This window comes from Anolis sagrei, chromosome 2 (genome assembly GCF_037176765.1).
Source record: "Anolis sagrei isolate rAnoSag1 chromosome 2, rAnoSag1.mat, whole genome shotgun sequence".
Taxonomy (NCBI): Eukaryota; Metazoa; Chordata; class Lepidosauria; order Squamata; family Dactyloidae; genus Anolis; species Anolis sagrei.
Genome location: NC_090022.1, coordinates 28,866,495 through 28,881,300, shown reverse-complemented (window position 1 = coordinate 28,881,300; position 14,806 = coordinate 28,866,495). Strand labels below are relative to the sequence as shown.

At 39.9% G+C, this 14,806-nt stretch overlaps 1 protein-coding gene across 1 annotated transcript; it reads left to right on the top strand.

Moving 5' to 3' along the window:
- Nucleotides 1–1,436: 1,436 nt before the first annotated feature.
- Nucleotides 1,437–14,335, top strand: LOC132766712 (monoacylglycerol lipase ABHD6-like). The gene is made up of 7 exons (XM_060761021.2): nucleotides 1,437–1,588; nucleotides 5,421–5,577; nucleotides 7,839–7,952; nucleotides 8,294–8,426; nucleotides 9,202–9,320; nucleotides 11,596–11,650; nucleotides 14,064–14,335. Exons 1-7 carry the CDS (start codon nucleotides 1,464–1,466, stop codon nucleotides 14,333–14,335), a joined length of 975 nt encoding a protein of 324 aa, XP_060617004.2. The 5' UTR covers nucleotides 1,437–1,463.
- The last annotated feature ends 471 nt before the right edge of the window (nucleotides 14,336–14,806 follow it).

Genomic DNA, 14,806 nt, shown 5'->3' with positions numbered 1-14,806 from the left:
AAGCACAAAGTAGCTGCACGCAATAACATCTGTGGAAACTTAGTAAAAGCGCATGGGGTGCAGACCTAAATTAATAAGATCATCAGCCTTGGCTTTGTCTTACTCAACTGTTGAGTATGCCTGTCCCATCTGGCATAAATCTGCACACGTGAAACAAGTGAATATAGCATTGAAACATGTAGAATAATCACTGGGCGTCTTAAACCTACACCTGCTGATAGACTATAAACTAGCTGGCATTGCCCCCCCCCTCAAAAAACCAGGAAGTTGCTGCCAATTGTGAGAGAAATAAGGTTGAACACTGTGAAAGCCACCCACTGTATGGCTATCAGCCTCCTCTGTTGTGCAGAAGTGAATTTTAGCCAGGTCCAATGCAAGAGACACACAGGCAAGAAGGAGGGAAAAGGAAAAGATTTTTTTTTACTTAGAGGCAAAACATAAACTTGCAGTGTTGCATACAAAATCAAACAGTGCAACAAACTTACATAGTCCTTGTAGGTAACACAGAAAAAGGTTTTTTCATCTTCATTCAAATGAGAGAGCAAAACATAAACCTTGAGTAAATAGCTATTTTACCACAGCAAAGAGCATCACTGTTAGAGCATTACAGCATATTGCTTCTCCTCAACTCTATTCTAAAATCCATACAGTTATACCCCACCGGGTGTGGCCCAAACATGCTGGCTGACCTACATTACCAGCTGCACATAATAATTAACATCATAAGGTTTTTCTTTAACACACACACACACACACACACACACACACACTTGATCCTGCTACAACTTGATCCTGCTACAACTATTGTAACATCCTCCAGTAGACTTAAATCAAGGAAAAGTTTCATGAGAACCACCATTCCTCTAAATGTTCCTCCAACAACAGCAAGAATATCTCTCTGGGCAGAAAAATCAAGCAATTCTAATGGGATGCCCCCCCCCCCGCCCCATATAAGGGTCTTCCTCCAGGGGCAAACCAAGAATGGGCTATGTGGAATTCTCTGAACAGACTCAGAAGTGGAGTGGGCAGATAAAAAGACAACCTGGCAAAATTGCACTAACTAGAAGAATCCTCCGCCTTGTGTGACTGTGGAGCAGAACAAACAACTCAGTAGCTGTATGCTTGCCTACAATGCCCTGCCTCATGTACAGGGAAAGAACTGTTTAAAGCTACAGACAATGCAGTCACTGTTGCCCATTTTTGGTCTAAAGCTGTTTAGCTGCTTGTGATCCCTTTATTTTATCAGCTTTATAGTTATTGATTTATGCAATGCTTTTGATACGAAATAAATAAACCAAAATTCCTGGCAGTACTTTCCCCCAAACTCCATCCTGGAGACAGGTCCATCACAGAGGCTATGTTAATGGTGGATTCTGATTTAATGTCCTTTTCATGTCCTCTCCTTCTTGATTGCCTTATTCTTTTCTTGCCCAGGTGATAAAGAAGAACTCCAACACCCAGTCATGGAACTGTGCTTGCACAAGATATTCATGAGGACCATGTCCTTCATTCTGTCTGTCTTGATATTTACCTTCCTCACCATGTACCACCTGGGCCCTTCACTAAAGATATTCCAGATCATGATGTGGTGAGTGTATATCTAGAAATGTGCAGGGCAGCTGTAGGCACACCAGCACTTTGCAGATTTTTGTGGCCAAAACTCCCAGTCTTCACAGCAAATGAACACGGATCATGGGGGTTGTCATTCAAAATATGTGAATGGTAGCAGCCTTTCTACTAGTGATATATTTGCCATGAAAATCAAATAAGACTTCGATGAAATAGGTAACTTCTTAAGCAGGGAACAGTATGGTCCTCAAGACAAGAATCCCAGGGAATAAAAGTATAAATTATGATAGCCAGTAAAAAAAATGGTCTAATAGAATTAATCATTTTTCCTGTCTGTTTGGGAGACAACACATAAATTCCACTTATGCTTCTTTGTCTCTGTGCTCCTGAAAGCAGAGCAAGGCAGATGTTTCACTAAATACCTGATATCCATCCGCTGAATATTAATGTTTCCTTAACAGTTACATGGGACACATCTACACTTAGAATGAAAAGGCAAAATGTAGGGTAGAGATACTGCAGGCCTCCAAATGCTGCCAGACTGCAACTTCCAGCCTCTATCACCATTGTAAGCTAGGACTCCTGAGAGTGCACCAGGAATTGTTAGAAAAACAATGTAACTATAGAAGTATAGAAGCGATTCCAAATTAAAATTTATCCACAAGGTTCTGTATAAAACAAAAAAGCAACATAACAAAATGTTGAAAGCCCATCAGAGTTTATATCTAAAACCCTAGGAGTGCTTTCTCACATTTTATTTGTTGTGAAACCATTGCTTTTTCTGCAGGAGGCATTTTGCATCAAAATGGTTGTGATTATGCACAAACAAACCTTTTACAAAAATGTCTCAGAATGCCATTAATCATTAGAAGCTGATATACAAAACATTTCTAAGCCCTTTCAGAGAATAAAGGGTCTCTTCTCAGGCTGAATTATTTTAAATGTATTTATTTACTGATCATGTCAGAAGCAAATTGGGAATACAGTTATAATGTAGAAAAAACTTGGCATTGTACTAAATGTCCTTTGACCAGAAGCTGGCAGGAGCACCCAGTGGCACAGTTGGTTAAATCCTTGTGCCAACAGGTCTGAAGACCGACAGGTCAGAGGTTCGAATCCGGGGAGAGTGTGGATGAGCTCCCTCTGTCAGCTCTAGCTCCCCATGCGGGGCATGAGAGAAGCCTCCCACAAAGATTGTAAAACATCAAAACATCCGGGCGTCCCCTAGACAACGTCCTTGCACACAGCCAATTCTCTCACACCAGAAGCGACTTGCATTTTCTAAAGTTCACTCCTGACACAAAAAAGAAAAAAATCAGAAGCTGGCCACTTGGAGTGCCTCTGGTGTTGCTATAATAAGGTCTTCCACTGTGCATGTGGCAGGGCTCAGGTTGCATTGTAGTAGGTCATCTGTGATTTGCTCTTCTCCACACTCGCATGTCGTGGACTCCACTTTGTAGCCCCATTTTTTAAGGTTAGCTCTGCATCTCGTGGTGCCAAAGTGCAGTCTGTTTAGTGCCTTCCAAGTTACCCCATCTTCTGTGTGCCCAGGAGGGAGTTTCTCATTTTAAATAAAGAGGTTTTGTTCAATGAAGGCAGAAGCTCAGATGTAGCTGCCAGGTTTGGTTTTTAAGATAAGCTGGAACAAACCTTTGGCCGTTTTATAAGACTCTTCAGCCTGAACTTCACGAGGAGCTCTCCGAGGTGCTGCTATCTGCTTTGCTTGGCATCTGTGCCTCACTAGAAACTATAAGCTGATGTCTACTATGTCAGATGCTGAGTTTTTCGTCACTTGATATTTTCTTATCATACCACATTTGCAGTTTTAAATTTCTTAGATTTGATTATTTGCAGATTTGATTAGCATTATCTCTCTGGGAATCTCTAGATCACATGTGTAAAAACTCTAGGCCTTTGCGCCAAATCCAGCCCTCCATGTCATTTTATGTGGCCCTCCAGATGTTGGATTACAACTCCTGTATTCCTCATCATTAGACATCATGACTAGAGCTGATGGGAGTTGTGATCCAATGACATCTGGAAGGCTGAACTTTGTTCTGTTTAGTCAGAATAGTGAGGTTTGGATTTAGATGCAAGGCTTGTCAGTATGATGTCTGTCTTTAAACTATTCTTTAACCTTTCTCCAACCTCAGATTCACAAAGTTTGTTGGCAATTCCCATCACCCCTGATCCTCATAGCAGATAATCAAAAGTGATGGGACTTGTCATTCAACAACATCTGGGTAAAAAGTAAAGAGCACCAACCGGTATGTTAAAGAAGTTATAGTTGGCCCTCTGTATCCACACATTCTCTGTCCATGGATTCAACAACCCTTAGAAAGCAACCTTCAGGATGAAAATGAGCTGGCATCCCTCCACATGACTTCTGACAGAAATTGTCCATAAAATTGCATTGGAAGATGTAGAAGTTTCTAAAGAGAAGATATATCTAGCCATTGGTAGGTCCTCCAGCATGATACTATGGTCAGCTTCCAGTGGAAGTTGAACACAGAATTGCATAAGAAAACCTACAAATTCCTAGAGACATGATTTCCTACTTTCTCGAGGTCCTGCTCCCCTAACTACTTCAAATGTGGAGAGTCTACTATACTGGGGAGACTGTGTTCCTTGAGATGTCACCTAACTTTTACTCCCATCAGCCATCGTAAGAGGTCAAAATGACACAAATTATAGTCCAATATCAGAAGAGTCCTAGGTTTTCCAATCCTGGTTCACTGCTACTCAAATGGGATCCAAATTCATGTCTAGCACTGCTACCTCACACTCAGCCTGGAACTCCATAAGAATGGTACTGGCAGTATTGGATCTGATTTTGAAGAGGCTGTAGATAATCAGAAGCATTAGGGATAAGCCAGGAAGGAAAAAGATGGAATGGAGACAATACACCAAACCGACAACCCAAGTATGGCAGAGTAGGAAGCTGAATAGGAGGCTAATGCAGGAAAGTGGGCAGTAAGAACCATGGGACTTAGTGGACCAAACTTGCTTTATCCCTCAGGAATGTACCAAGTAGAACAGATCGGAAGCACAGTAGGAAACGGTGTTATATTATTTTGTTTGCATTCTGGGCACGCCTGGCACCAGAACTCATGAGGATTCTGGTCCTATTGTATGTACAATCCCCAAAACTGCAGAGCTCGATTACTGAACTTACTATGGAAACAGGAAACCATGCATAATAGCAAACATTTTTAAAATGAATGATTTCCACCAGACCTTAACACAGAGACTTACTGGAAGACCTAGAAAATTGCTAAAGAGATATCCTCTAAAGGACTTTTCTAGGTCCTCTGATGAGACTCTATAGCAGTGGTTCGCAACCTGTGGGTCCCCAAGTGTTTTGGCCTACAACTCCCAGAAACCCCAGCCAGTTTACCAGTTGTTAGGTTTTATGGGAGTTGAAGGCCAAAATACCTGGAGACCCATAGGTTGAGAACCACTCCTCTATAGTAACTTCTGCTGGAAGCAGAATCATTTGGAAGATCTAGAACCATGAATAATAGCGAACACTTTTGAAATGAACTACTTTTTCTGGAAGTCTCATTCCTAGAGAGGATACCCCTCAAGGCCCTAAATTCCTGCTATGTTAAGATGTTAAGAACAGCTTCCTGCTATTGGAGGTTGTATACCATTTAAGTTGATCTGCTACAACGGGTCTAAGAAAGTCCTAAAGGCTTGCATAACTGAAGACTTTTCTGAATTATTCCCATTTCACAGACTGATCATCCAGTTTAGATAGCAAAGCTGACAGAAATCCTAAAACTTTAATAGGAAATTATTAAAGTATTCTTCCTGTGCCAAATCATGTTGCTTCTCTCTGCATTCTTTAGGTACAAACGCCAGAAAAGAGGCGTGAAGGTTAAATATGTGGAGCATGACGGCTATAGGTTCTGTTACTTTTCCCGTGGCAAACCTGGACTCCAGCCCTCCATTCTGATGCTTCATGGGTTCTCATTCAACAAAGATGTGTGGTTAAATGCCATCAAGGTATGTTTCTATTTATTTTTCTTTTGTATAGCCTTGATGCTTAACCATGGCTGATGTGACTAAAGACACAAAAGCAGAGGAAACAGTATTGTCTTTTTTCCTATCCCTTCCCACATCTCTTGTGGAGGAGTTTCCCAATGTATTGTGTCCTATCTACTTGCTTCCCACTCAGCTTCCTGAGATAATGCCATCATCCTTTCTCTTGGCAGGACCACTTCTGTGACAAAGAATACTGTACTAGATGACTCATTAGATGCCATTGTAAACAGATGCACATATCTCACCCACCAGCACCTCAGTCTCTCTAATAGTTAAGAGACACGCATATGCCCAGGGTTATTTGTACTTGACACACTTTTACATGAATGGAAAAGTAAGGTATGATATTTGACCTCCTGTAAAATCTCAACATCTTTTTTTAAGGCAACACCAGAGCATGAATCTAGCCCCCACCCAAACATGGAATGGGATGGCTTATTATTTCTTTTAAAGTGAAGGAGACTATTTGCTATGGTTTTCAACGGTGATGATGTTAGAGCAGGTATGGGCAAACCCAGGCCTGGGGGCCAGATGTGGCCCCTTGGGCTCTTTTCTCAGGCCCTCCTTTCTCTCACCATCCTATCCTCCTTTTCTTCTCTTTTCCTTTTGTTGCTCCTTCCATCCCTTTCCTCCCTCTTTCTGCTCCCTTCTTCCTTCCCTTCCACCCTTTTGCTTGTCCTTCCTTCCCTCTTCCTTCCCTCCCTTTCCTCCCTCTTTCTCACTCCCTTCCACCATTTTGCTCGTCCTTCCTTCCCTCTTCCTTCCCTCATTCCCTCTCTCTTTCTCCTTCCTTCCTTCCTTCCCTCCCTTTTGTCTTTCCTTTCTTCTCTCGTTCCTCCCTCATTCCCTCCCCTCCATCCATTCTCTTCCACCCTTTCTTCCATCCATCCTTCCCTTTTTCCTTCCTCTTTTCTTCCTAGGGGATGTTTAGCTGGGAGCAGAGAAGGTGGAGAGGGAACCTAAGAACCATGTTTCAAGATTTAAAAAGGTGTCCAACTGAGGATGAGAGGAAAAACTGACTTTCTGCTGCTCCAGAGACCAGGACACAAGGAAGCAATGGATTCAAATGGCAGGGAAAGAGATTTGACTGAAAATATTAGGAAGATCTTCCTAGAAAGTGGCATAGACTACTCTGGAGTGTGGCAGCCTATGCCACTATTTTCTGCGGGGACTGTCTATTGGGAGTGCTTTGATTGTGCCTTTCTCCATGGCAGGGGTTTGGACTGAATGGCCCTTGGGGATCTCTTCCAACTCTAGGATTCTATATCAGGAGTAGGCAATATGGCGTCTAATGGATACACTTTTTCTCTCCCATCCACCATTTCATCCTGACCAAGGCCAACCCTTTTGCGATCCAAACATTCTCCATCTTTCCTTTTTGCTTCCGAAAGAGACGAGGAAAGGGAGGAAAGTGCAGGGACTCCCTCCCGGCCTGCCCACCCCACTCCAGCCTACCATATTGCTCCCAAGTTAGAAAGTTTGTCCATGCCTATGTTAGAGGATGAGATCAAAACTTTCTACCCTCCCATAGGCATTGTTTCTGGAATACTATTTGTACAGCCAGCCTTAAACCCTTGTGCTAGTAGGATTGCCGACCGAAAGTTTCAAATCCAGGATGTGGGGTGAGTTCCCATCTGTCAACTCCAGCTTCTCATGATGATACATGAAAGATGCCCCCCATAGGATGGTAAAACAACTGGGCATACCCTGGGCAACATTCTTACAGATGGCCAATTCTCTCACACCAGAAGCAACTTGCAGTTTCTCAAGCCGCCCCGACACAAAAAAGCCAGTCTTCTACATCTACTGATTCCACCATCCATAGCTTGAAAATATTTCCTCCAAATTCTAAAAGCAAACTTTGCTTTTGACATTTTATATAAGGTACACCATTGTATATAAATAGAGATTAAGCATCCACAGATTTTGGTATCCAAAGAAGGTATGAAACCAAACCACATTAGATATCAATGGTCTGCTGTATTATGTCACAGTCAGTTCATTTCAGAAGTACAGTTACCACCAGCATGACTCTCTTTGGTCTCTACCTGTTTCATGAGATGTTGTCAGAAACATATCTGCATGCACCTGCCTATGATTTGAAATGAAATTGAATACAATGGTGTTCAACTACATTGATCACTCCACCCTTTGGTGACAAAGTGACCCAGCTAGTATTGCTCAGAGTCTTTGGTTTCACAATCCATGTTGTCTTTCCACAGCTCTTTCCTAAGGGCCTCCACTTGGTCTGCCTTGACATGCCTGGACACGGAGAAACTACTCGCTTGCCAGGAGAAAGTTACACAGCAGCTACTCAGGCTCAAAGGATACACCAGGTATATTGACTGTGGCCATCATATCTGTAGGATATTTTGAAAAGTCATAGTTGAGTGTTTCTAGTATATTATTCCTCATTTGGCCAAGATTGGGGCAGAAAGATTGAGCATCCTTTTTTTCCAAACCCCCAAAATCTGAAATACTTCAAATTTTAGAATTTGTCCATCTCCATCGTTAAACTCCTGTGTATAAGCATGGATGCACCCACCCCTTCCTCTACACATATCATAACATCAGGAATCTGTTATAAGAAACTGAGTACTTTCTTGGCAAATGACCCCATTGAGCCTTAAAGTCTTCCTCTCACTTAACATCTCTTGGTTTCTGCTTCATGTTTCAGTTTGTCAAGTGTATCAATATGGATAGACAGCCTTTCCACTTGGTTGGCATTTCCACGGGAGGAATGGTAGCTGGGCTTTATGCTATACTTTATCCATCTGAGGTCTGCTGCATATCACTCCTGTGTCCAACTGGTGAGTGTCAGAATAAATTTACTTCAAAGCCTGTCTCCAGGCCATAGAAAAATGGATGAAAAGGAACCTTTATGATGGAATATTTTGAACAGCCCTTAACTCTACCTTTCTGAATGTTTTCCTAACAACCAAAATCTGTTTACATTTGCTTGAGAATTCTGGAAGGAAGCATTCTAAAAACTGTGTTGTGACATGTTAGTGTGTTGACTGCCATGTGTAGGTGTCATGCTAACGTAATTAGAAACCTCTGAGTCTATGTGAAGAAAGTAATAAATAATATATTTTAAAAATGGAATTGACAGGTTTTCATGAGATGTTGTGTCCCCATACATTGCATTATTACAATATATTTATCTGTCCTTAACTCTTATAGGGAGTTGGTTTAATCTCTGATTTGCCAGGAAAACTGAATTATTGTGTTGTGAAATGATGCATTATTCTATCAGGAAATTCTTCCTGGTGTTGAGGTGAAATATCCCCTGATCTATTGTGATGACCTAATACATAAGAGAATCCACAAGATTGGATGAGCTCCTGTCTGTCAGCTCCAGCTTCCCTTGCAGGGACATGAAAGAAGCCTCCCACAGGATGGTAAAACATCCAGGGGTCCCCTGGGCAACATCCTTGCAGACATCCAATTCTCTCATACCAGAAGCGACTTGCAGTTCCTCAAGTCGCTTCTGATCCGATAAAAAATGGGAAGCTGTCTAGAGTCTCATGTTTTAGAACTGGTTTCCCTCAACTTTTCATCTGTGCCTTCTTGTCCAACTTTCAGGTCTGAGGTACCCAGCAGATAGCGACTTGGGCAAGCACTTGAAGAAGCAGAAGCAATCCATGAAATCGCACAACTTCCTTAAACTTGGTTTATACCATTCCAGCCGAACAAATCTGCAGGTGAGGAAAGACCCAACAATGAATGTTCTCTGGTCTGATATTGGCTAATACTGTATCTGACTTTTCGAAAACCATCCTTCTCTTGAAATCTGAGAAGAAAGATTTGGTAATAGACACTCTGTATAGGACACAGCTTCTGCAATTGTTTATATTAAGACACCTGCATTGCCAGGTGAGAGATTTAAATATCTTAAATTAGTGATTCCCAAGTTGTAATCCTCCAGGTGTCTTGGACTTCGGTTCTCAGAAATCTCAGCTGCATTGGCTAATGATCAGAGATTGTGGGGAAAACACCTAAAAGCTAAAGTCCAAAACACCAGAAAATCCAGAATTTGGGAAACACTATCTTAAAGGCAAAAAGTGCTAAACAGAATCAGTCCTGGTTAAGACTTAGGTGAGAGACAAACAACAAAGACTAGATTGTGTAGGGTAAATTTTAGAGAAAGGAACTGACAAAACCATCTTTGAATATTTCATATCTAAGAAAACCCTATGAAACTTATAGGATCAGCCTGACAAGTAACTTGAAGGCACATACCAACACATTTGTTAAGTGCTATACAAAATAGAGATGTTCTGCCGAAAGCTTTCCTGGCTGGAATCACTGGGTTGCTGTGAGTTTTCTGGGCTGTATGGTCATGTTCCAGAAGCATTCTCTCCTGACGATTCACCCCCATCTTTGGCAGGCATCCTCAGAGCTTGTTAGGTCTATTGGAAACTAGACAAGTGGGGTTTATTTATGTATTTATTTAAAGTATTTATATTCTGCCCATCTCACCCCGCAGGGGACTCAAGGTGGATTACACTGTACATATCCATGGCAAACATTCAATGCCATAGGCACACAATATATATAGACTGACACACAGAGGCTATTTAACATTCCAGCTTTTTTCATGAGGGTATTCTGGCGACCAGGGGAGCAGTTGCTTCACCATCCATTTGTGACACTGATGAAGTACTTCCTCATTCTTTGCATGCTTGCTGGAAATTTTTATGGTGTCGTAAATTAAACTCCCTGCATAAGCGGTACCTAAATTTCCTACTTGACAGGTGCAACTGTCTTTTGGGCTACAAAGGTTGACAGCAAACTACACAAATTGGTCGGAAGCTCACGCCGACCTGGGCTGGCTTCGAACGTATGACCTTTTGGTCAGTAGTGATCTTAATGCAGCTGACTCCCAGCCAGCTGTGCTACAGTCCCGGGGGAACTGTGGAATAGTGTCCAGGTTGGGATAAAGAACTCTTGTCTGCTTGAGGCAGATATGAATGTTGCAATTTGCCAGCTTGATTAGCATTGAATGGCCTTGCAGCTTCAAAGCCTGGATGCTTCCTGCCCGAGGAAATCCTTTGTTGGGAGGGGTTAGGTGGCCCCGATCATTTCCTGTCTGGAATTCTCCTGTTTCCTGAGTGTTGTTCTTTATTTACTGTCATGATTTTAGAGGTTTTTAATACTGGTAGCCAGATTTTGTTCATTTTCATAGGAGATCATCAGAGTTTGGAACTCAGTGTGATACCGCAGTTTGGGAACTGGACTAGGATTCTGGAAAACCAGAGTTGGAATCCCCCCTTAGTCTTGGGCAGGACCCACTCCTTCAGCTTCAAACCTGCTCTGGGGAAATCTTGCCCAGAAAATTTTAGAACTGGATTCCTATAAGTAGTAATCTAACAATATCAAACATGTGCTTGATGAAACTGAAGATAATCAGAGTGTGAAAAAGTTACTTTTCTGAACAACAACTTCCAAAATACAGACTAGTAGGGGAGCTGTAGTTAAAAAAAGCGTAGTTTCCCAACGCAAGCTTTACAAATTGCATACACTCTAACTGAATGATATTAAAAACAGCAGAAGTGGATCTGAATCTAGAGATCTCACAAATCAGATCCTGTCTGATTTTGGTATCTAAGCAGGGTCAGTCCATGATATTACTTGGATGGGAGGACACCAATGAATATCTGGTGCTGTGGGCTGTAGAAGAAACTGGCAAAATCACCTCTGAGTATTCCTTGCTTGAGAAAATCCTTTGCAATTCATGGGGTTGCAATAAGTCAACAGGCAGAATGGCACATTTACATAGATTGTTTAATTTTATTTCTAACACACATAGGAACAGCCAGACAAGAAACCTTTATTAAATAGCTGTTCACAGTGTAGGGAACCATGTATTAAATAAAAATGAGAGATCTAATAGGAGAAAACAGCACTTACATACGGTGGTTTGATCTTGTATTTCTTGCAATTCTGATACCATTTTTGCATCTTTTTTCACCTTAGCTTCTCAAGGGATATCTTGCAGCTTCAAGACCAGATAAAGCTTTTTATATAAACTGTAAGTGCAATAGCATGGCAACAAAGAACTAACAAAAATTTAGAGCTTTCTCCTGACACCATATGAATAATGGATGACATTCAAACTTTGCAGTGTTTGGTGTATGATAGCCTCATAAGGGTTCTCCCACTATCAGAGAAACTATATTTTCAATGATTAAATAAGGACTTGTGTTTTTAAGAGCAAAAGAATAACCATAGGGTTATATGTCCTCAGTATTACTTTGCTGTCTTTTCAGAATTGTGGCGTATGAATTTAAATATAAATACATTAAAATATTAGCATATTTCTACTTAAATGGAAAGCATCTTGTAGTACTATAGCATACTATAATGCTAGTATTAAAAACAGCAGTCCAGATTTCATTTCTGGTTATCATTGCCAATCACACAGATAAACTTTTTGTCTAGTTGGCATTTCGTATTATAGCACTATAATGCTATTTTCCTGAATTACTGTATATACTCGAATATAAGCCCAGTTTTTCAGCCCTTTTTTAAGGCTGAAAAAGGCCCCCTTGGCTTATACTTAATTCAAAGTTATTTATTATTTTACTCTGTTGTTGTTATTATTATTATTACATTTGTTATTTTACTCTTTTATTATTTTATTACATTTATTATTTTACTCTATTTATTATCATTATTATTACATGTATTATTTTACTTTATTATTGTAATTACATTCATTATTTTACTCTATTATTGTTATTACATTTATTATTTTACTCTCTTTATCATTATTGGAAAGATACATAAGCACATGTACACTGAAGATTTACTTTGAATATTGTAGTACTATAGCATACTATAATGCTAGTACAGTATTAAAAATAGCTGCGCAAATTCCATTTCTGGTTATCACTGCCAATCACACAGATAAACTTTTTGTCTAGATGGCATTTCATATTATACTACTATAATGCTATTTTCCTGAAGTACCGTATATACTCGAGTATAAGCCGGATTTTTCAGCTGTAAAAGCCGCCCTCAGTTGATACTCAAGTCAAAGTATTTATTATTTTACTCTGTTATTATTATTGTTTTATTACATTCACATTATTTTACTCTGTTATTATTTTATTACATTTATTATTTTACTCTACTATTGTTATTACTACATTTATTATTTTACTCTATTTATTATTATTGTTATTACATGTATTATTTTATTCTATTATTAGTATTACATTTATCACTTTACTTTATTATTGTTACTACATATATTATTTTACTCTCGTTATCATTATTGGAAAGATACATAAGCACATTTGCATTGAAGATTTACATTGAATATTGAATATACTCTGTTATTATTGTTTTTATTACATTTACATTATTGTACTCTATTATTTTTATTACATTTATTATTTTACTCTATTATTATTACATTTATTATTTTACTCTATTGTTGTTACTACATTTATTATTTTACTGTATTTATTATTATTATTACATTTATTATTTTACTCTATTATTATTGGAAGATATGTAAGCACATTTACATTGAAGGTTAGAATAATGGTTTATTCAGAGTTCAATGGTCTTATCTTAAATTACAGTTTTATGTAAATATTCAAAAACATTTAACCTATTGACACCTCAATTAATGTAATTTTATTGGAATCTATTTTCGTTTTGAAATTTACCAGTAGCTGCTGCATTTTCCACCCTTGGCTTATACTCAAGTCAATACATTTCCCAGTTTTTTGTGGTAAAAGTAGGTGCCTCGGCTTATATTCGGGTCAGCTTATCCTCGAGTATATGCTGTAATATTTCCCTATTTTGGTATTTTAAAAACCTAGCGAGGAAAGCAATTCAGTCTTTGACCACCAGCTAGGTATTGTCTTGGTGAAATTGGTTTGAGGCTGTGAGGGGATGCTGTGTGTGTGCCATCCACAAAAGGGCTGGAATGCTGCTCTGCGGCATCACTTACTACGTACCAATACATGTTATCTTATATTAATGAGGTGTGTCTGTGTTCTGTGCTGAGAGATGACTTGGGAAGGTCTGGAACTACACCCAGCTCTGGCACAAAAGGGCAGCCAATGCATTCAACTTGGTAACAAAGGCAAGCTTCCTTTTACAGGGAGACGAACCTTGTGTGGTTGGAACATGTGCCAAATGTCTCTGTTATCTTTACAATCTGAATTGATGGATGGGTGCTTCTCCCTACTGTTACCTTAGCTGCAATTTTTAAGTTGCAAAATGAGAATAGAAATTCCTATGTTGGATAATAGTTCTCAGAAAACTTTGACATGGATGAACTTTAGCCAAGTTGGCCACAGGATTCAGGGCACTAGAGTCCCTAACAGTAACTTTTCCAAATTCGATGAACCTAATCTTAGGCCTTACAGTCAGGAGCACTAACAATGATATCAAACATTGCCTTTTGTCTTCTTCTTTCTGGACAGACTATTTAGACATCGCCAGTGCGAAGTCCAAGTACAGTCTTCATGACAACATGAGTAAGATCAGAGCTCCCACCCAGATCATTTGGGGAAAGGATGACAAGGTAAAGGTCCTCAAGCCACCTTCCTGCCTGAGAAGCTTCTTTTCTATCCCATCCCATCCTATTTATATTATGTTATATTGCAGTTCGAAAACATGCAACTGTGAGTGGATCAATACATACCGCTCTAGTGGGAAGGTAACAGCGCTCCATGCAGTCATGCTGGCCACATGACCTTGGAAGTGTCTATGGACAACATCGGCTCTTCAGCTTAGAAATGGAGATGAGCACCAACCCCCAGAGTCAGACACGACTGGACTTAATGTCAGGGGAAAACCTTTACCTATATTATATTATATTATATTATATTATATTATATTATATTATATTATATTACTGAATCCCAGTTCACAGAGAATGGGCATTACAACAGCAGCAGCAGCAACAATAACAATCTTGTCTTATTGGTTTCAGGTGCTCGACTCTTCAGGAGCTAACATTTTAGCCAACATTGTTGTCAATTCCCAAGTCCATATGTTGGAGGAATGTGGACACTTCATAATGCTAGATAGGCCCAGAAAATCCGCAAAGCTCCTCTTGCAATTCTACCATTCAGTCTGTGGCAATGTGGAAAGTAATATATGGGCATAATACCATTAAGGAATCAAAGTGATGGCTTATTCCTGTTGGAAATAGCAACCTTCC